This window comes from Saccostrea echinata, unplaced genomic scaffold, assembly GCF_033153115.1.
Source record: "Saccostrea echinata isolate AGI-Se365-2 ecotype Australia unplaced genomic scaffold, CSIRO_AGI_Sech_v1 ptg000001l, whole genome shotgun sequence".
Classification (NCBI taxonomy): Eukaryota; Metazoa; Mollusca; class Bivalvia; order Ostreida; family Ostreidae; genus Saccostrea; species Saccostrea echinata.
Window position 1 is genome coordinate 1,514,606 of NW_026889750.1, and position 23,104 is coordinate 1,537,709.

Here is a 23,104-nt window from a genome sequence, read left to right on the forward strand (position 1 = left end):
TTTATTGCTCTCTTTACCTAAAACTTGACAAGCTCCTGGTGAACTGGAGATGTCATCAATAGCTATGTCTCCTCTGTAACCATTTCCTCTTACCCCTTCAAATATCACCTGTAAAAATATTTCACTCCATTGTCAGAATAATTCTCAGATATGGGTTTTTTTCCTAAAATTAAAGACTATGAGACACAGATTCATAATAAATAAATAAATTTCGCTGCAAGGAAATATAATATATTTAATTTCTTTTCTATCATGACACTGAGTAAATCTTCCTTTATAATTACATCATATTCTTTCACAGGTTTTAGTTTTTAAATTTCGCAGCGTTCTTACTCTATATGTTCCAGAGGGATTGAGGGTCACTTGTCCTTGGTGCCAAGGTTGCCCTTGATTGAAGTTCCGGCTCCATATTGGTTGACTACCAGGAGAGGTTCCACCATTAGTCTGATAAAGATTCAGAGCACCAACATTTTGTCCATACATTTGGTAGTAGAATGTCAAACAGATGGGGGATCCAGGATTTTGAGGTGTGTACTGAGGGCTAATAAGATGGGCAGTGTTGTTGGGGGCCATAGGGGCAGAGGATTCCATGAAAACATAATGACCACTTGAGGTCCCCAGGGTGTGATCAGATTTGGGGCCAGTCCCAGCAGAAGCAGTGGCCCCAGCATGCCAAGTCCAAGTGAATCTCTCTGTTGGTAACTTCAGGAGATAGGCGCAGACTGAGTTTGTCTCAAAATTACAAGCCATAGGATCAACTGAAAATACAAAGTTAACATATCTTATCAAAAGAAAATAATAGCTACTAGTCTAGAGAGGTGTGATAGTCATTCTGCATTAAAATATCTATTGTTTTTTCCAAAACAACACTAAATGTAAATGAACAATAATTTTTGGTACAAACTTAGAAAATTAGTTTTTCATCAATTTTAAAATACGTTTTGTAAGTAGAGAATTTTTTTCCAACCTCCCATATTTTGACAAGGTCCCATGGACAATCTGACATCATCAATGGCAATATCTCCACGGTAACTGATTCCCCTGACCCCTTCAAAGATGACCTGGTATGCCATGGTGGGTGTTATAGTGACCTTGGCCTTGATCCATCTATTTCCTTGTGTTCCTTTCTTTGTCCACACAGGTGAACCTAAAGCAGGAGATCCACTCTGGACATAGACATTCAATGTGTTGACGTGGGTCCCATACATGTGGTACCAGAAACTCAGGCACCGAGTCTGTCCATCTGAGATCAAAGGACTGGCAAGTTGTGCTTTGTCACCTGGTCGTCGGGGAGCAGAGGCCTCGATATACAGGTACCAGCCATTGCCTGTCATAGAATCATGCAATATATTCAATACAGTGTACAAATTGTTCATGCTAAAGAAGTGACATGTCACTTAGTATAAAATTGATTATTATAATTAATTGTTTTGGATTTACCAAATACAAATTGAAAGAATGATATATTTAGATTCTTTGTCGTTTTCTGTTAATGAAATTTGAAATGTATAATGGTTTACCAACTGAAGATAATTATATATAAAACAAAAATTTTGAAAACCAACCAGTTGGATCTGACTTACGTGTGCCAGTTGTATGGTCATTTGTGGGTCCTGTGAGTGCAGAACCAGTGGGACCCTGAGCTCGAGTCCAGTTAAACTGGTCCCCAGTAACAATTTGAGTCCACTTACATAAGCCTTGTTCAAAGTTGCAATCATATACTGTAGGAGCTGAAACCAAAAACAAATGTACATGTTTAGCATGTATACTCTTCAAAAAGTAAATCCTAACATTATCCAGTAGTAAGTGCTACAGTTATGTTAGTTGCTGCAGTAATTCTCACCTGGTGTGGCCACTGCTGCTGTGGTGGTAGTCATTGGCTGTGGGGTGGTGCTCTGTATTGCTGGATTGGCACTGGTGGGTTGTACTAAACAAATAATGTAAATGTCAGTGGCTCGCTGTATCATATGAACACAGTTTACTGGTATTAATTACATGTTTGTTGTTCATATTTTGTTGTTAATGATAAATGACTCACAAGCACAGTTGTCACTGGTAAAGGTAATATCATCTATAGCCAGGTCTCCTTGGTAGGAAGATCCCCTGATTCCCTCAAACACAACCTACAAATAAAACATGCCAACTGTAAATACACTAAAACCTTCTTATCTTGAACTCAATGGGCTAAGAAAAAACATGGAGATATCCAAGTATTCTAGATATTGATGTTAAAATAAATGAAGAGAAAGTTGTGACTTTCATATCACTTCCATTGTATTCAAGATATTGATATAGAAGATATCAAAGTTCAACTGTACAGCCTTAATTCTTTAATATAACAACAATATAACAGATATTAGAACATTGACACTTACATTATATTGTACATTACTGGTTACAGCCACCTGTGCAGAATACCAATGATTAGTCTGATCTCCGGACAATGACCACACTGTCTTGTTACCACTGGCGGAGACAACGTACACATTCAGAGTGCCGATACCGGAGCCAAACATGTGGTACCAGAAGTGTAGGCACCGAGCAGAACTGGCCTGGAACTTTGTACTTTGGAGGCGTGCTACATGCCCTGGTACTCGGGGGGCACTGGCCTCAATAAAAGCATAGTGACCTATAAACAAGCATTGACTGATAGTCACTGATCTCAATAAAAGCATAGTGACCTTTAAACAAGTATTGAGTGAGTAGTCATTCATTAATACTTTTTGCTGCACTCATGTCATTTATTTAAAAAAAGTTTACATCATATAATTCTAGAGGGAATTGGAATTATAATTCTTTTATATTTTTCAAGAAATATTATTTTATCTCATCTTTGCAAAAATATGTGCAGAATATATATATTCTTCCTGCCTTATATTCAAGTTCGATTGAACAACATTTTTTTTTACTCTGAAACATGCATATAAACAAGACTCTCTACTGACCAGAGGTGTCCTGATTGTGGGTGTGGTCCTGAGAGGGTCCAGTCAGAGCACTGGCTGTATTACCACTTCCAACCAACCAATCAAAATCATCATTTTGTAAATTTACCCAAGTACAGAATGTCTTTCCCTCAAAGTCACAGTTTCCTACAATAAACTTAAAGTTTACCTTTCTAAAACTTACCGAGCAAAACAAATGGCCATTATTTTGTTTTCTTACATATTTTTATAACGCACCTGGTAATGTACATGTTCCTGGGACAACAGACATATCATCAATAGCAATATCTCCTCTATAACCATTTCCTATGATTCCTTCAAAAGTAATCGAGTAATTGTTGCTTGGCGACTGGATGGTGGTTTGCGCAAGCAACCACTTGTTACCTTGGTTACCATTTTTACTCCAAAGCTTTTGGGAACTAGAACCAGTCTGAAATAGGAAATCGTCCAATAAGAAGGGTTCAACTATGAAGGTGAATTGATATAACTATATATGACAAAGTGCTATTAAATACGGAAGTACTGTAGACATTTAAATAATGTTCTACCTTCAGATACACATTGAGTGTTCCAATGTTGCTGCCATACATGTGGTAGTAGAAGTTAAGACAGGAACCAATGGTGGAGGGATACCCCGGACTGACCAGCCACGCTTTGTCTCCACGGCGACGAGGGGCACTAGACTCGGTGTACATGTAGTGGCCTGTCAAAAAATAAACATTAGTCTGATGTAACAGTTTAATTTACCTCAGTTAGCAAGCTTGGTCAGTGACTCAAAAAAACATGTCATAAAAGATTACAAAGCTCAACATGAATGTTAAATGTGAAGTAAAGTCAATGATATACACTAGTGCATCAATTATTATTGTCCTCTCATTAAAAATATAGAATTTCTGTAGAAACTTACCTCTTGCTGTCCCATAGGTATGGTCACTGGGTGGTCCTGTGAAAGAGCTGCCTGTTCTTCCTGCAAATCTGGTCCAATCAAAAGTATCATTGCCACGCACATTGGTAAAACCACAAATCTTTGGATCCTCAAAGTTACAACGGTAACCTTTAAATAATATTATATGAAATCCATGTTAGACATACCCATTACTAAAAAAAAAAGGCAAGTATACAACATACGTGTACTGCAAAAAATTCTTTATCAAAACAATTCCTACTTGTTCCTGAGGGGCAGGGTTGGTAGGAATATGTGATGTCATCAATGGCTATATCACCACGGTAACTGATTCCACGGACTCCTTCAAACACCAGCTGGAAGTTCTGGTTATTGGCAATGTTCACCACAGCCTGGTTCCACTTGTTTCCTAGGGTCCCTGTTCAATCACAATTAAATGTAATAACTCAGCTCATATGATTTGACAACTTTTACATTAATAGAGGTAATCATCTATTCATTATTTCATATCCATGGACAAAAAAACTGACATATACAAATAGCAAAGAAAAACTTTGTTATTTGAAAAATCAATGCACTGCAGATCAGATAGATTTACAGTCCTTAGTCCAGTCAGTAAAATTTGTCAATGATCATAATCTGCATGAACTAATATTCATCAGTTAAAATTCATGCACGAATTAAAAGGTGGAAATATCTGTATTTCTCTTCTTACCAGTGTGGCTCCAGATGGGACTTCCTAGTTGACCACTAGTCTTGGTGTATACATTAAGAGTATTGATGTGTGTTCCATACATGTGGTACCAGAACCGCAGACATGCTCCAGTGGTCCGGGTCACAGTTTGAGAAATCAGACGAGCGGTGTCATTTGGTCGCCTTGGACTGGAAGTCTCAATAAACATGTAGTGTCCAGTAGCTGCAATGCATTTTGAAATGTTACGTGTAACACACCCAGTAAAACACAGTTGAACTTTGTTATCTCAAACACCAATACTTCAGATACAAAGGTTATGTTAAAGTGATTTGGCAGTCCCAATCACTTTTTCTTTTTTAAACCTCATTATCTCCAATCCTCAGATATCCCGAAGTTCTAGTTTTAGTTAGATTTGACTGTATTTCTAATACTTTCTTTTTAAGAAATTAATCATTGTTTTGGTTACCATTCCCAAAGGTGTGGTCAGTTGATGGACCCGTGTTCACCGTTCCTGTTGGTCCATTAGCTCTTGTCCAATCAAATCTGTCAGATTTATCTTGACTGTAGGAGCAGATTCCACTCTCAAAATTACAATCGAATGGCGAGACTTGAGCTGAGAAGTAAATATAATATAAACAGTCAAGCAGAGAATGGCATGACTTCGAATACATATATACACAACTTTAATTAACCTTCACATAGTTAATACAGAAATACATGTATATGTAACAGTCTGTTACCTGATGGAGTGGTAGCTGTTGTTGATGCCGGTGCCTGAGTAAAAGAATTTGGAGTAGAGGCTGCAGGTGGTGCTACTGTAAAAGTTAGAAAATGATGTACTTAGTACATTCTGTGCTTCAGTTTATAAGTATTTGACTCCCTTGAGTTAGAGAATTACAAGGGAAATAACATTTTTAAAGCCCTTATAACAAATGAAATTTGTGTTTGATTTATGTACAAGGAATATTATGTCTTTGTTTTTGATGTGTATTAAGAGTGAGGGCAGAATTAGGCAAAGGTGTTGTGCTCAGGAGATGACAAATACACTGTATTCTGGCTCAGCAATAGGGGATATTACATTTTACAATACTGGCAGATAAATCATTCTATAAGAATCTGTGTGGGTGGAATAAGATTTATATGTGTATGATAGTTTATTTCTTGATAAAATCTTACTAGGACAGTATGAGTCAGTGATAGAAATATCATCAATAGCTATGTCTCCTTTATAGCCATTTCCTCTCATTCCCTCAATTATTAACTACAAACAAGTGTACAATGAAAATATAGCAAAGAAAAAAAAATTACAAAATAGTGACACAGAAATATGGGAAGTTCATATATTCAAATATATAGTTACATGTACTTGAATGGTGTAGAGTACTCCTTTATATTTTAAATATCAACAAAATGTTACAAATTAGATTTTGGCTTAATCATAAATATCACATGGTTTTGAGAAAAATACTTACAGTGAATGGTGTTGCACTGTAGAAGGCCACTTTTCCTTGCATCCAGTTCTGTGAGCCTTGGTCTCCAAACAGATCCCAGATTCTGATCGCTGTACCATTCTGGGGCTGAATGAATGCTCGAAGGTGACCAATATCTGAGCCGTACATACTGAACCAGAAGTTCAGACACTTTATGGCTGTAGCCTGGAAAACTGGACTGACCAGTCGCGCTTTGTCATTTGGTCTCCGAGGGGCTGAGGACTCAATGAACAGGTAGTGCCCTAAAAATGAAAGAACCTTCATGATCAATGCCAGTTTTTGACAATCTGAAAACAAAGCAATATATCTAAACACAATTATCTAAAGACATGAATTCTTAGCCTGTGTTTATAAAATCCAAAGCTTCCTATGCTGGGGATATCCATTGTAAATGTTTGAACATGTCATTTAACCACTTGTGTGATATGAGGCCTTGACCCTTACAAAATATGAAATCGTCATCTAATATTGTTTTGAAGTTACATTATGTCTATTATGCTGACAGACAAAGATACTATTCATTTCTGTTATTGATCATGGTGATAATAAAATTCACTCATTTGACTGATTTTTTTTAAATTGATGATGTTTGCTGTTAATTTTTTTTTTCAAATATCCCCACATAATATTAAATCAGAAATAGGTGCTAAATGAAAGATTTTTTTCTCAACACAGAAAGTTTTTCTAACCTTTAGAGTTTCCAAGTGTGTGGTCATTGCTTGGTCCAGTCTGTTGACTTGTTGTTCCTCCTTGACCTCTGAGCCAATCAAATTGATCTCCTGTCCGTGTATTTGTCCAAGAACAAGTTCCCTCAAAGTCACATGACCCTGAAGAAAATTTGTGAATTTTAAATTCTTGATAATTACAAAACTGATATGTACATGTATATATAACACAATTCCAATACATTCATTTGGTAGTTTCATTTTATGTTTTACCCACAGAAAAATTATTCACATAACCAAATGACACCAACACTGATATTTAAAAGAAATTACCCTGAGAACTGCCACAAGGTTGTGCTAGAGTTTTGACATCATCAACTGCAATGTCCCCAGCATATCCTCTACCAACTATTCCCTCAAAACCAACCTATTATACAAACAGACAACAAAATAAGTAACTCAAAAACAAATGAAATCTGGAGATAGGGACCTAAGAATATATTCTACTGAACAGCAGTAACTCACCTGGTAGTTAGTGAAGGATTGGTCAATCGTCACCTCACCAAAGACCCACTTGTTGCCCTGGTTCAGAGATTTTGTCCAGACAACCTGGGTTCCATTTAAAACAGCAGACTTAACAAACACATTCAGAGTTCCAATGTGTGGTCCATACATGTGGTAATAGAACTGGAAGCACATGGCAGACCCTCCAGCTACTGTGGGGCTGAGAATACGGGCTTTGTCTCCACGGCGGCGAGGTGCACTGGTCTCAATGTAGATATATTTACCTGTGTTTGAAATCGGAAGAAATTTAAAACAAGCAATATTTGGTTTTTAAGAGTTTTTCAGGTTATACAACTGGATAAGAGCATAGTACATTCTTCAAACAATAAATTTTCAACTATAATCTAGAAATCTAAATAACTTTGACCCACCGGTGGCAGTCCCTGAGGTGTGGTCAGCTGAGGGTCCTGTCCCAGAAGAGGTGGTGTGACCTGCTTTTGGTGTCCAATCAAATTGGTCAGTTTTGTCCTGGGTCCAGCCACAAAGAGTGGGGCTTTCAAAGGAACACTGGATTCCACCTGAATATTTAAACAAGATTATCTTTTATCTCTCTCTTAATTTAAGTCAATATTCACACACAAAAAAAAATCTACTCACCTGCTGAGGAACAAGCTCCTGTGATTAATTTGATGTCATCTAGTCCAATGTCTCCACGGTAACCTGTTCCGACCAGAGCCTCAAAAGCAATGTTGAATGAAGTTGTCTGAGCAGGAATTGGGAGCTGGCCCTTGTTCCACTTGTTACCTTGTGTTCCATGCTTTGTCCAAACTGCATTTCCCAATTGTCCATTTTTCTGAAAAGTGCATTTTATAGAGATTAAAAAAAAATGATACTCATTTAAATCAGAATATCACAGATTATCATCATTTTTAGTTTTTTTATCATTAACTGTTGCATAAAATAATGTACAATTAAGGTGCTATTGTGAAGTGTACAAAGCAGACAGTGACACAGGACTTTGACAAGCCTTTACCTTGAGGTAAACATTGAGGCTGTTGATATTGGCTCCATACATGTGGTAATAGAACTGTAGACAGTACTGGTTGTTGGCAGGTACAGCTGCTGACAAAAGTCGAGCACTGTCATTCAAGTGTCGAGGGGATGACGACTCAATGAAAACATACCATCCCTGTGCTGTAAGAAAAAACTTAACATTTACCATCCGATAAAAGCTGTTGAATAATCTGTCTTTTTAAACTTTGCTAAAATCAATACACGGAACATAATTTTGTAGTTTTAAGATTTTTCTTAGAGACATCAAGCTGACTTGTGTGCACTGTGGGTTAATAAACACACTAAAATGTTGAAAGCAATCACTATATTTATTGTTGCTTACCATTTTGTTTTGTGTGGTCATTGGCTTACCATTTTGTTTTGTATGGTCATTGGCTTACCATGTTGTTTTGTGTGGTCATTGGCTTACCATTTTGTTTTGTGTGGTCATTGGCTTACCATTTTGGTTTGTGTGGTCATTGGTTTACCATTGTTTTGTGTGGGTATTGGCTTACAATTTTGGTTTGTGTGGTCATTGACTTACCATTTTGTTTTGTGTGGTCATTGACTTACAATTTTGATTTGTGTGGTCATTGACTTACCATTTTGATTTGTGTGGTCATTGGCTTACCATTTTGTTTTGTGTGGTCATTGGCTTACCATGTTGTTTTGTGGGGTCATTGGCTTACCATTTTGTTTTGTGTGGTCATTGGTTGGTCCAGTGTTGACTGACCCTGTGGGTCCTTGAGCTCTTGTCCAGTCAAACACATCTGTCTTATCTTGTTGCCAGGTACATAGGTTGGTCTCAAAATCACAATCATACTGAGATTGAGATACTACAAAACAGTCAAATGAAACATAATTACACCTACAGAAATAAATACAGTATAAGTGGAATTTTTAGCGGGACGCAAATTTAGCGATTTATCCATAAAAATTGGTAATTTTTAGCGAGAAGTAATTTTAGCAATTATATATTGACCAAAACAGAAGCTATAACAATTGATACGCAATCAATTTTTAGCGATATTCAATTTTAGCGATCTCAACACCCTCGCTAATAATGCTAAAATTGAATCCTCACTAAAAATTCTGCTTATACAGTACATTTCACAAATCTTACAGTCAAATGAGGAATAATTACATCCACAGGAATTATCTCTCTTTCACAAATTATCAAATCTAACATACAAGACGTTTTAGCAAAGAGATTTCTTCCCTGGCCATACTTACCAAATGGAGGTGGAGTTGTTGTAGCAGGAGCTGCAGTCGTACTTGTAGCATTGATAGGATTGGCTTTTGATGGGATTACTGTCAATAAATATTCTCATAGAGTTGTTTGATAATATCTATATCAATATTTGTTTTTATTGATTAAAAATGATTCAGAACAAATGAATTCAATAGTTATTATCAGCCTCTGACCTCCACATTGTGTGTTTGTGAAGGTGATGTCATCTATTGCAATGTCCCCTCTGTAGTTGTTTCCTCGAACTCCTTCTATTACAACCTGTTATTGGAAATGAGAATTTTTTCCTTATTTTCAAAATAAGCTTCTCAGCTTACACAGTTTAATTTACAATAAAAAGAATGCCAAAATTAGAAAGAAAATGATGCCATGTTTTTTTTTTTTAAATATTTCATGGATTTCATTTGTAAGTCATCTTTAATATTGAGAGAACTGTCTGCAAAATTTTAAAATTTTACCTACATGTATCTTTCAAATTTGAAGGTATGAACATAATCTACAGTATCAGAAATTCTAAGTTATCACTTTACTGACCGTATAGGAACTGGTCTGTTTGGGAATAGAGAGCTGTCCTTGATTCCACTGGTTGCCTTGGTTGCCAGACAGAGTCCACGACAAAACATTGCTACTGCCATTTACATACACATTCAGACTTCCTGTTAATAAATCAACGTATAATGATTACTGTTAACCAACTTTTATTTGCAATCCAGAAATATCCGCCGATTTTTGCAACCTTATTTTACTGGCAATTATTTCTCATTGCGAAACAATTATTCACCTTTGAATTTATAATGGTGCGAAAAATTTAAAAAAATTAATAATCGCGGATTGATTCCAAACTAAAGAATCCCGAATAAAAGATGTTGCAAATAATAATCGATTTACGGTACTAAACCATATCTGTCAGTAATGTGTAAGAATAAATAAATTGGTTACTGGTTATTAACAACAGAAATTCACAAGATTTTCCTCTAAACAATACCTACCAACCCCACTGCCAAACATGTGGTACCAGAATGACATACATCCAGAAGAGGAGGGGTTAAACTGAGGGCTCACCAACCAGGCCTTGTCCCCTGCTACTCGGGGATTTGAGGTTTCAATGAACATGTAGTACCCTAAAGCATCAAGTCAGATATTGTCATTACTGGGTATTGAGAAAACTTTAAGTTACATACATGATCCAATTTTCAAATTTTATTTCAATAGATGTAACCCTATACCTTGGTTGTCTTGTTGAGTGTGGTCACTCTGAGGCCCTGTGAACTGACTATTGGTCTGCCCCTGTTTTCTCAGCCAATCAAAATTATCTCCCTGATTTGTGTTCCTCCAAGCGCAGGTGTCCTTTTCAAAGTTACAGTCCCCAGGATTTCCACAGGAACCACTGGAAACCTGAACGTCATCAATGGCTATGTCGCTTTGGTAACCACTTCCTATGATGCCCTCAAAAACAACCTGCAAAAAATTAAAAATAAACCTTCACCTTTTCCTTCTTTCAGTTAGCTTAAAATATCAAAATCTACAAAATAATATCAGATATTTTTATTATCTCATACATCACATATGGGTATAATGATGAACAAGAATATCCATGGATTTAAATGAACTGCTAATTGCTGGTTTCAAATTTAAAAACATCAATGTGTTCTATCATGCCACACTTGGATTACACAATGGACATCTCCACTGGGTTGTGAATAATTTTACCTGCCATGTCGCCTGTTGAGTGACAGAGACTTGTGCTTTTAACCATTTATTTCCCTGGTTTCCTGTTTTTGTCCAGATGGTGCTGCCTAGTACATTACCAGACCTAGCATACACATTGAGTGTCCCCATAGTGTTTCCATACATGTGGTACCAGAAGCTGACACAAGAGCCTGGGGTGGCTGGGTTATCCGGGCTAATGAGGCGAGCCTTCTGTCTCGGTCTTCTTGGACTGGAGGACTCAGTGTAAAAGTAGTGTCCTACAGAAAATGATGCATAGTGTTTATTATACCAATCCTTGTTAATATACTTGGCAAGACCTCAGTTGTTTCATATACAATTTAGTTAATTATAAAAATTTGTACAGTGTTCAATCACTGTATTACCCTGGAGAATGTTATACATTATTAGTTTCTCTCAGGAAAAGTAGAAATTAAAATACCAAACATCTGCTGGCTCTCATTTCTTAAGATGTATTCTTATACAAATTACCCATAAGGATTGTTAATGAGTCACAATTTACATTTTTGTCTTTGCTTACCTGAGGAGGTGCCATAAGTATGGTCATTATTGGGTCCGGTGCCACTTGAAGCTGTACGTCTACTGGTCCAGGTCCACTGAAAATCATCATTACTATCTTGTCTATAGCCACAGTAAGTTCTGTCCTCAAATGTGCACAAACCACCAGAGGTAGTTCCTGAGAATTACATAGAAGGAATAAAAACCAACAAAATATTTCAAAATTTTCAAAAGTAAATAATGCATCAATATCTTTGTAAAACTACCATTACATCCCAGTTTTGCTCATCCATTCTATTTTTTTTTTTCATTTATCATATTTTAGGAATATATATATTTAATAACTTCAACTAATGTTCTCAAAGTTTTTTTGTTCAGAAGACAGTGGAATAAATAATACCAGAACATGATCCCATGGATACAGTGATATCATCAAGAGCGATGTCTCCTCTATAGCTGGTGCCCCTCACTCCCTCAAACATGATCTGGTAAGACGATGAACTCTGTACGTCCACGGAGGCAGAGTACCACTGATTGCTACGGGTCCCTGTCCGACTCCACACAGGTGTTCCGAGGGAACCACCTGACTTCAGATATACATTAAGAGTTCTTATGTGGGTACCATACATGTGGTACCAGAAATTCAGGCACATGGTGGAGTTCTGGTTGATTGGCTGGCTGATCAGTCTGGCTGTGTCATTGACGTGACGAGGAAGGGAAGTTTCAATGTAAACATAATAACCATTCCCTTTAAAAATTTTAAATATAACATTAAAACTCCATGTTCTTGTCATGAAATTTTCCAAGACAGCTTTTTTTTGCAATGGTGAAAATTCTTATTCTAAAATATTTACTACAAACAAGTATTAACAATAAGGATAATGTGGGTCTGATGTTCATTTAACAAATTCATACATGCCTTCATATAAATTCTTCAGACTCATTAATTAGAATTAAACAACAAAGCATCACAAATAAAAGTATGAGATAATTTGTGTTTTAAGAAACACTTTGAATCTTTTGATAAATCTTACTCCACCTGTTGTGTGGTCCCTGGAGGGTCCAGTGTTGGCAGTGCCTGTACTACCCCTACTTCTGGTCCAATCAAACTGGTCATCTTTTGCCTGTGTCCAGGAACAGAACCCTGACTCAAAGTTACAGTCCCATTGGGACGGCACTGAAACAATTCAACAAAAAATCTACCACACCCAGATCCTCTCAATGCATGAAACAGTGAATACACTGAAGGAAAAACAAATCAGTTCCTTTGTTGTTACATGTAAATTGAATGTAGATTTGTACAAAAGTTTATCCTGTTATCAGTTGTGGTGTCAATTAGTAATACTTACCACATGTAGTGTTACCCATTGTGGTGTCAATAAGTAATACTTACCACATGTAGTGTTACCCACTGTGGTGTCAATAAGTAATACTTACCACATGTAGTGTTACCCATTGTGGTGTCAATTAGTGATACTTACCATGTGAAGTGTTACCAGATGTGGTGTCAATAAGTAATACTTACCACATGTAGTGTTACTAGCTGTGGTGTCAATAAGTAATACTTACCACATGTAGTGTTACCCATTGTGGTGTCAATAAGTAATACTTACCACATGTAGTGTTACCCATTGTGGTGTCAATTAGTGATACTTACCATGTGTAGTGTTACCAGTTGTGGTGTCAATTTTTAATACTTACATGTACCATGTATAGTGTTACCAGTTGTGTTGTCAATTAGTAATACTTACAATGTGTAGTGCTACCAGTTGTGGTGTCAGTTAGTGATACTTCCCACATGTGGTATTACCCATTGTGGTGTCAATTAGTGATACTTACCACATGTAATGTTATCAGTCGTGGTGTCAATTAGTGATACTTACCACATGTAGTGTTACCAGTTATGGTGTCATTACCAGTTGTGTTGTCAATTAGTAATACTTACAATGTGTAGTGTTACCAGTTGTGGTGTCAATTAGTGACACTTACCACATGTAGTGTTACCCATTATGGTGTTAAGTAGTGATACTTACTATGTGTAGTGTTACCAGTTGTGGTCTCAATTAGTAATACTTACCATGTGTGGGTCCTGGTGTGGTGGTAGCAGTAGTCTGAGCTGGTGCCAGGGTAGAACCAGACATTGCATCAGGTGGGTTTGCTACAGACACAATGTAAAGTAATACATGTCTTAACTAATTGTCTTTTTTGTGCTTATATCAACATTTGGAGATTCGAGATTTAAAGGATTCTTTTTTTAAATGTTATATTTTTTAAATAATGAATACTATTATAGACTAAAAGGTAAATATATTTATCTTGAACATTAGATAGCAAATCTTACTTCTACAAGTTCCACTGGTGACAGTGAAATCATCCACTACCATGAACCCCCTTCTGGTTGCCCCAAATACTCCCTCAATGATGATTCTGTACGGGGTACCACTGCTGATCGGGAATTGACCCTGACTCCACTGAGGGGTTCGAGAGTAGGTTATACTCCACAGGCCAGTTGTTTTGTTACCCTACAACATAAATGAAAAAATTGAATTAGTGATAGGTTCCTATCTGAGAACACAAGCTAAGTTCTTCAATTGTGAACTAGACTTTTTAAATGTTATCAAACTTTTTTTTAGCTTACAACTAAAACCTCTATAAAAAAATCAGAATTTTATATATCAAAAACATTTAATTTCCATTAATAAGGGACACATGTACATTCAATTCTGGAGAGTGAATAATAAATGATTTCTGCCGTTTCCCTATGGAATCTACTAACCTGTTGTACAAAGGCATTAATTGTTCCTGTGTTAGTTCCAGAAATGAGGTACCAAAACCTCATACATGCCCCACTGGAGCTTGTGGCTGACAGAGTTGGGGACACGATCTGGGCACGACTTCCCTTGGGGAGGGTCAGTCCTCCATTGATGTACAGGTATGTACCTATGGTAGGAAGTTATTGAAATACAGGTACAGTAGTGTTCATACTGCTTAAAATTTTAAAAGGTATGTTTCCAGTACAGCTTAACAGGTAATCTAAGTGTCTTTTTCATTTAATGTAGTCTACATAAAAACTCAAATCAAAATGTCTTCAAAGGAGGAAAACAGCACTTACCATTGCCTCTACCATAAGTGTGGTCCCCAGAGGGATGAGGGGATGACCCAGAGTAGCTTCCCTTCATCAGGACCCAGTCATAGTTATCTGTCTTACTATTCCTCCAGCCACAGAAACTGTTCTCAAAATTACAATCCCCTACAAAGTGAGAGCATATTGTAATATTTTTTTAATACATGTATTCTAATATTAATGTACATCAGTTAAGGATCCAAAACACAAATTCAAAAAATTTCCCTAAGGTCAGGAATTTATAAAGAGGCAAAAGTTCTTGACCTTAATCAATTGTCACTGAACAAAATAACAGAAAACAATCACACTTTGAGATTACATGTAGAATGAAAAAACACCAAAGCCAACAGCTTATACCAAACTTTCTAATAGGGCAGCAAATTCACCACAAAATTTATTATACAAAACCCAACACAGCATTAGAATGAGGAACACACTAAGGCTAACAGCAGATACCAAACTTTCTCACGGGGCAGTAACATTCACAGCAATTATACAAAGCACAACACAGCATTAGAATGAGGAACACATCAAATCTAACAGCAGATACCAAACTTTCTATACCAATATTTCTCATAGGGCAGTAACATCCACAACAAAATTTATTATACAAAGCACATCAAAGCAGAAGCAAGCTAACCACAGACAATACAGCTGTCCTGACAACTTCTTAATTTGTCACACAAGAAGGCATCATGACAGCTGAATTGCATGAGGTTTTTTAAAAGCTAAGCAAAACCAATATAAATCCAAAGGAACTTACTCCTATTTCTTAACTATTTATATCACAGCTGCAAGTCAAAAGCACAGATATTCTCTGAATAGCAAGGTGCTTGCATCTGGGAAGTTACTGTTGAATAATTTTCCAAACTTATTCAAATCACAGCTCTGGAAATGTTGGTCAGACCAGAAACAATATAAAAGATGCATCAAGATCCCACACGTGTAAACTAAGAAGTTTCAAAGACCATGTTATATTATATGAAAGCCTCGGAAGAACAAAGCTTTTAAAATAAAGATTACAAAATGAAAAATAATCTTCATTTCCAGAAAGCAAGAGCTTCTTATATAAGTAAAAGCAAAATGCAGAAGAAAGAAATTAGGATTTCAATACATCAGGAAGAATTTAAAAGACAAGAAAGAATATAGAGAAAGAATACACGGGAAGAACTGCAATGCCTGAAGACTTACCTGGATTAGGGCAGCTGGACACAAGTTTGACATCATCAATAGCAATATCACCAAGGTAACCATTTCCAACCACTCCTTCAAACACAACCTACAATTCAACATTGGGACATTGGAATATCATTTATTTCTATATGCAAAGAACTTTCTGCCAAGGACACAAAGTGAATTCTTCCAGTTAAATAATTAAAAATGTTTAGAATAATTCTAATGTTAATTTTGACAAAAGGTATTTCACTACATAGGTCAGGCATTCAACTTTCTATTCGTTTCACCGAAAATGTCATACATGGAAAAAAAAAAAGAATATTTATAAAACAATAAACAGATGACTCACACTGGCTACTGTGGGAGTTGGTAGGCTGACATATTCTTGCATCCAGGCATTTCCTTGGTTACCAGACAGTGACCAGATAGGAGAGCCGATGACAGGCTTAGCTGATGTCTGATCTGCAGAGTACACATTGAGTGTTCCCACGGTTCTGCCATACATGTGGTACCAAAAGGAGATGCACTGACCAGCCTGAGGGTTAAATTTTGGGGTCCATAATCGGGCTGCATCTCCACGTCGACGGGGAGATGAGGTCTCGATGTACATGAAATGACCTGAAATTGAAGACATTCATTCAATAAAAAGTCATGGTATTTTACTTAAAATCAGACTCTTATATAACTCTTTAGACTTCAACTAACTGAGATATCTTGCTATAAAATATAACATTCATTTCAGTATCCATTGCTACATTTCTATTTATCATGGCATAAGAGTTACTTTATCATGGAATACAGAAGTAAAATGCATTCAATTCTTTTACCTGCTGGTGTGCCATATGTATGGTCATTTGTTGGTCCCGTATATCTGGAGTTGGTGGTTCTAGTTTTACGAGTCCAGTTGAAACGGTCAGTTGTGTCTTGTGTGTAGTTACAGATGTTGGCATTTTCAAAGTTACAGTCAATGTTGGAGACTGTGGAGCCAGGACTTGGAACTGGAGTAACTGTAAAAATCACACCGAGCCAATTAATTTAAAATGTGATAAATTTCAACTATATACCCATACTCTGTTTGAAGCATATTAAATACCTCCTGAACAACTTCCAGCTGTGAGAGACACATCATCAATTGCAATATCTCCAAGGTAACTGATACCACGAACACCTTCAAAGACCACCTGTTTTTCAGAAAAGAAGAATTTAAACTTTCAAGGTACATACTTTTACCTCAAACATAGGTAATCAGAGATTACAGAGCTCACCTCAACGAATGTTGTCTTTAAGTAAGGCAAAGTCCCACACTAAACTAATAATCTAGGAGTGTGCATCCCTAGATGCAACATTTATGCAATTTTGGTCTGATAGGGCTTGCTGTTACTTGGGAATAGACTTATCTGAAAACTTAAAACTAGTCACTTATCCAGAAAATGTAAGTCAAATCCAGCATCCGAAGCAAGTTTTGAGATTGTTCATCCTTTGATGCATCATCCTTGCAAGTTTGGTTCAGATAGGCCTTATAGTTACTTGGAAATGAGATCTGCTCCAAAAACTTTAACCTGGTTACTCATCCGGAAAATGTAGGTCAGATCCAGCATCCGAAGCAAGTCCAGTAGTGTGCATCCTTAGATGTATCATCCATGCAAGTTTGGTCAATATAGGGCTTATTATAGTTACTTGGAAATGACATCTGCTCCAAAAACTTTAACCTGGTCACTCATCCGGAAAATGTAAGTCAAATCCAGCATCCGAAGCAAGTCCAGTAGTGTGCATCCTTAGATGTATCATCCATGCAAGTTTAGTCAATATAGGGCTTATAGTTACTTGGAAATGAGATCTGCTCCAAAAACTTTAACCTGGTCACTCATCCCAAAAATATAGGTCAGATCCAGCATCCGAAGCAAGTCCAGTAGTGTGCATCCTTAGATGTATCATCCATGCAAGTTTAGTCAATTTAGGGCTTATAGTTACTTGTAAATGAGATCTGCTCCAAAAACCTTAACCTGGTCACTCATCCGGAAAATATAGGTCAGATCCAGCATCTGAAGCAAGTCCAGTAGTGTGCATCCTTAGATGTATCATCCATGCAAGTTTGGTCAATATAGGGCTTATAGTTACTTGGAAATGAGATCTACTCCAAAAACTTTAACCTAGTCACTCATCCAGAAAATGTAGGTCAGATCCAGCATCCAAAGCAAGTACAGTAGTGTGCATCCTTAGATGTATCATCCATGCAAGTTTGGTCAATATAGGGCTTATAGTTACTTGGAAATGAGACCTGCTCCAAAAACTTTAACCTGCTCCAAAAACTTTAACCTGCTCCAAAAACATTAACCTGGTCATTCTTTAGCTGAAATTGCAGCATCTGAAACCTTGACTGGTACAATAAAACACACTAGAAGCATCCTCCATCTATTTCTGACTAATATAGGCCATAGAAGTACTTGAAAAGAAAACTGCTCCAAAAACCTTAACCTAGGACGCCGACGCCGAGGGTATTACATAAGCTCCCCCAACTTCGTTGAGGTGAGCTAAAAAACTAATGAAAGTTTGTTATCTTTTCACATAAAAAGCTTTTCATATATAGCAAGTCACTTCGTAGTAATTTGAAGTATATTTAGAATTACTTCTATTTTTCAAAGAAGAATATCAAGACTGAAAAGTACTCACATTAGTAACTCCCTGTGTGAGGGACCCTCCAGCAATCTGTAACTGTCCCATCACCCAGGCATTGGATTGTGTCCCCTGTCTGGTCCAAACTGGAGTTCCCAGGGAGGAATTTCCATGAGCCAAGTAAACATTCAAAGCCTTGACGTGTGGACCGTACATGTGATAGTAGAAGCTTACACACTGGGCATAGTTACCATTGACTGGGGGACTAATAAGGCGGGCTTTGTCACCAGGGCGACGGGGGGCTGATGTCTCAATGTACATGTAATAACCATCTAGGAGATAAAATTGGACTTGTCCAATTATAACATCATACTGACAGACATGTAACCCAAGATTGGTATAATTCACAGTTTCAACTACAGCTAAACTTCGAAATCTCGAACACGGATATCTCGAATACCCCGGATATGTCGAAGTAAGGCCACAGTCCCGACGAATTTTGCTTAATAAATGATTAAAATAAACCCCGCTATGTCGAACACGGTAATGTCGAATACCCCGGTTATCTCGAAGTAAAATTGTGTACCCATTCATTAAATTCACATGCGTTATCTCGAAGTCAGGATAATTTTCTGCTCTGATGATCAAGTCCGTTAGGTAAACTGAATGCTCTATTGATAACACCCACCTGTCTGTCACGCTCGGGTTACCTGTATTCCTGTGATCAACAGATAATAGCGCGATAATTATATGAAGTGTATGTATGGCTTACCTTGATCGTAATTATGCAAGCCAAAGGTTGTGTGTATTAGTCTAATGCATACACGTGGATGACACGTTAATTGTTTTGTGGCTTGGGTACGTTTATCTTTATAATCGCTATTTAATGCTATGCGAAATATGCGAGCATACATATAGTTTATGGATATGAAAGTGAAAATTATAGCCATCGAAGTAAAACAAAATTCTCAAATTCAATGCAGTTAGAATTTATTTTCCCTATATGACCGTGCAGAATTTACAATCGTCCGTACACACCATCATGTGAGCTTGTGTCGCAGTGAAGACTTGTGCTATAGTGCCCTGTGATTCAGTGTTGTTCTGTAGTTAGACAAAAGTGCGTGATTCTTCTTTTGCATTTGATTTTATTATGGTAAAATAATTTTCTTTTAACTGATTTTACGTGTGTGAACATGTTTTTCCAATAAAAGAAAATGAATATTTCGTTTACGTTATTCTGACAGCGACCGGTTTTAAATTTACAATGCATAGACGATATCCGGTTATGTATACATGGGAAACGATGCTAGCGGTTGACTTGCCGCGTTAGTAGAAGGATTATACTTCTGTGCATATTATACAAGCCTTTTATTTTGTGAATTATAAAGAGGATGTAAATTTTTTTTTGATTGCTAAAAACATGTACATGTACATTAAAGAAATCGTATACAAAATTTTGAACAAAAAAGAAACATGACATGTTTTTACTATTAAGTACATGTTCACTGCACTAAGTTTATTTAAAGTTCATTTGAATTATAACCCTCGATATGTCGAACCCCCGGATATCTCGAAGTTCATCAACGGTCCCGTCAACTTCGAGATAACGAAGTTTAACTGTAATATGTTTACGGTGTGATGAAACATTATTAAAAAGTTGTGATAATGGAGACAGTTCTTACTTTTTGTTGTGTGGTCAGTTGTTGGGCCAGTGCCACGACTACCAGTGGCCCCTCTCTGGCGTCTCCAGTCAAAGTTATCTGTTTTGTCCTGGGTCCAGCCACAAGTGTCAGTGTCAAAGTTACAGGGGAATCCAGCTACAAAAGACAAGAGAAAGAGTTTTACATGAAGTTTTATTGAATATTGAAAATTGCTTCAAATATTCAGTTACATCTCTATCCAACCTCATAAAATATATTTATCACTTTACAATGCTTCAAGGTTAAATTTTCAAATTGGGGATAAAAATATAGCCCTCATTGTGTCCTTTGAAAACCTCTTGCATTTTCACATTTAAACATCCATCCTCAGATTTCATTCTTTCTAATACAATTTACCTGGAATGGCAGTGACAGATAGTCCCTGTGTGGTGGCCATTGTAGTGGTGTACAATGAAGGTTGGGCATTACTGGGGGTCAGGGTACAGGGAATCGAGAAGTCAAAGTAGATGTCATCTATAGCAATATCTCCTGTGTATCCATTGCCTCTCACTCCTGTCATCAGTAACTTTACAGCGAAAAATTAAAAAACTGTTAATAATGATGACATTCACTTAAAAAAATCTCTTAGACTCAAAAACTGTGTGTTAGTGTCACCCAGAGTTTTTTTTTCCTTTTTGTTTACTTGCTTCTGATGTGTGGACAAGTGCTACCGTATTCTACATCCTTGCAATTCATCTTGGATGCGAAATATGGAGAATGATTGACATTTTACATCACTTAAGTAATTTATTTATATTTCCAGCAAAATAAACTTATTATACCTAATGTTTGACATTCCATTTTGTCACTCACCTTGTAAGGACTGTTACTGACAATATTGACTTGGCCCTGTTTCCACTGACTCCCCTGAGTGCCGGACAGTTCCCAGATTTTTGTGGGGGTGCTAGAGCCTTGACTCAGGACACTGACATAAAGTGACCCTATGGTGGCACCATTCATGTTGTACCAGAACTGCATACATTGACCGGTGGTGGATGGGAAGGTGGCACTCTGAAGGACAGCCCTATCTCCAGGACTACGAGGTGCTGATGTCTCAATGAACAGGTACTTGCCTTTTGAAAGTAATTCAATTCATTAATAATTACATGACTTGATCACATACTATTAGCAATTTTTAGCATAAATATATTTCTGCAAAGAAACTGTTAACCTTAATTTTATCCATGTTCATTATATTTATTACCACTGCAAAAGTCATTTTCCTTATTACTACTTGCAAACAAGTCCACAATATGACATTGCATATATCATTAAATGCAGAATGATGTAAAATTGAACCTTAAGAACAATGTTTGTCCATGAATTCAAGTTAGTTTACAGTCAATACCTGTAGCATTGCCTGTGGTGTGGTCATTTCTTGGTCCTGTCGAAGAACTTGTGGTGGAACCACTTCCAGACAACCAATCAAAATCATCTCCTGAGTGTAAATCTGACCAGCTGCACTTGTCAATCTCAAAGTCACAGTTACCTGTCAGATGTGAAAAAACAGAATCAACATTTTAATAGAATTTATCAATTCTCTTAAATTCATCCATTCAAAACAAGAAATGAAAGAAAACTTGCACTAATAACTTTCAAAGTTTACCAGAATTCATTGTGCTACAGAGTCCATTTCGTAATTTGAAGTCGTCTAAAGCTATATCTCCTCTGTAGCCACTTCCCCGAATTCCTTCAAACACAATGTTGAATGGCTGACTTTTGGCTTTGACACCAAACTGACCACGAATCCAGCGCTGACCCTGGTCTCCTACAGAAATGAGCTAATTCAATGAATGTAGAATAGCAGCTAAAATTAGAAAACAGATATGTGCACACAATTTGTCACTTTGAAATATGTGCATTGTTTTTCTTCTTTTTTTTATGTGAATATTTAAGTTTGACTATCTCTCCAATATCCAACTGAATAGGATAGAATTAATGCCATTATGAAAGAGGCCTTCATTGCTACATATACACAGTCACATAATAATTTTACTCAGAATTAATGACTTTATGGATAGAGTCTGCATATATTACAAACACTAACACAGCAAATTATTTTCCCCACTCACAGTAGTACATATTAATAATTATTTTAATTTTTCAATCAGTGAGATTTAAAGAGAGTATCATGAAAATATTTTCAAATCTGAAATGTCCTATCTAAGAGTAATTTTTCAGGATAGTTTTCCACCCTTTTTTTATTGCTTTATTGCATCCTGACATTTTAAGTGAGGTTTCTAACCTTGTTTAGTCCAGACAGGGCTTCCAAGGTTGCTGCCGTATCTGATGTATAGATTCAGTGTCCCGGTCTCAGCGCCATACATATTGTACCAAAACTCAAAGCACTGATCCGAGTTAGGAGAGGGATGTGTGCCGGATGTCAGCATAGCATTGTCTCCTGGTTTACGTGGTGCAGAGGCCTCAATGTAAATATAATGACCTACCCAAAAAAAAATCAGGAGTAATGTTTCACTTATACCTTCTCTAGTATTCCAAGATAAACACATATTTATTCTAAAACATGAATTGTTACAATAAACATCCAATATCAAGAGTTTGTGAGAAATACTATCCATACCAGCTGCTGTTCCGTAGGTGTGGTCACTGCTAGGTCCAGTTCCCTGTGACCCTGTGGTACCTGAGGCTTTGAACCAATCAAACACATCTGTGTTGTTGTCATGGATATTTGAGTAATCACATAGGTCAGCTTGTTCAAAGTCACAATTCAGAAGACTGTAGAAAGCTGAGCAAAATTTAGAAA

General features: G+C 36.9%; 1 protein-coding gene across 1 annotated transcript in view; it reads right to left on the reverse strand.

The window, feature by feature from the left end:
- The window catches only part of LOC133182779 (MAM and LDL-receptor class A domain-containing protein 2-like), a 67,375-nt gene that overhangs the window by 19,878 nt on the left and 24,393 nt on the right, over positions 1–23,104 (reverse strand). The window contains 49 exon segments of the mRNA XM_061317628.1: positions 18–108; positions 334–758; positions 968–1,327; positions 1,584–1,730; positions 1,844–1,927; positions 2,039–2,123; positions 2,376–2,629; positions 2,946–3,089; positions 3,180–3,372; positions 3,491–3,645; positions 3,850–3,996; positions 4,109–4,264; positions 4,562–4,762; positions 5,007–5,153; positions 5,281–5,355; positions 5,717–5,801; positions 6,013–6,272; positions 6,720–6,857; positions 7,029–7,122; positions 7,221–7,483; positions 7,631–7,777; positions 7,857–8,052; positions 8,233–8,393; positions 8,942–9,088; positions 9,486–9,563; positions 9,678–9,762; positions 10,036–10,157; positions 10,491–10,622; positions 10,728–10,959; positions 11,212–11,468; positions 11,750–11,905; positions 12,128–12,475; positions 12,767–12,904; positions 13,805–13,885; positions 14,069–14,249; positions 14,504–14,667; positions 14,840–14,977; positions 16,043–16,130; positions 16,377–16,645; positions 16,855–17,034; positions 17,121–17,208; positions 18,698–18,972; positions 20,323–20,457; positions 20,698–20,866; positions 21,154–21,413; positions 21,689–21,829; positions 21,947–22,108; positions 22,586–22,783; positions 22,922–23,086. Coding sequence (XP_061173612.1) covers positions 18–108; positions 334–758; positions 968–1,327; positions 1,584–1,730; positions 1,844–1,927; positions 2,039–2,123; positions 2,376–2,629; positions 2,946–3,089; positions 3,180–3,372; positions 3,491–3,645; positions 3,850–3,996; positions 4,109–4,264; positions 4,562–4,762; positions 5,007–5,153; positions 5,281–5,355; positions 5,717–5,801; positions 6,013–6,272; positions 6,720–6,857; positions 7,029–7,122; positions 7,221–7,483; positions 7,631–7,777; positions 7,857–8,052; positions 8,233–8,393; positions 8,942–9,088; positions 9,486–9,563; positions 9,678–9,762; positions 10,036–10,157; positions 10,491–10,622; positions 10,728–10,959; positions 11,212–11,468; positions 11,750–11,905; positions 12,128–12,475; positions 12,767–12,904; positions 13,805–13,885; positions 14,069–14,249; positions 14,504–14,667; positions 14,840–14,977; positions 16,043–16,130; positions 16,377–16,645; positions 16,855–17,034; positions 17,121–17,208; positions 18,698–18,972; positions 20,323–20,457; positions 20,698–20,866; positions 21,154–21,413; positions 21,689–21,829; positions 21,947–22,108; positions 22,586–22,783; positions 22,922–23,086 — 8,397 coding nt within the window.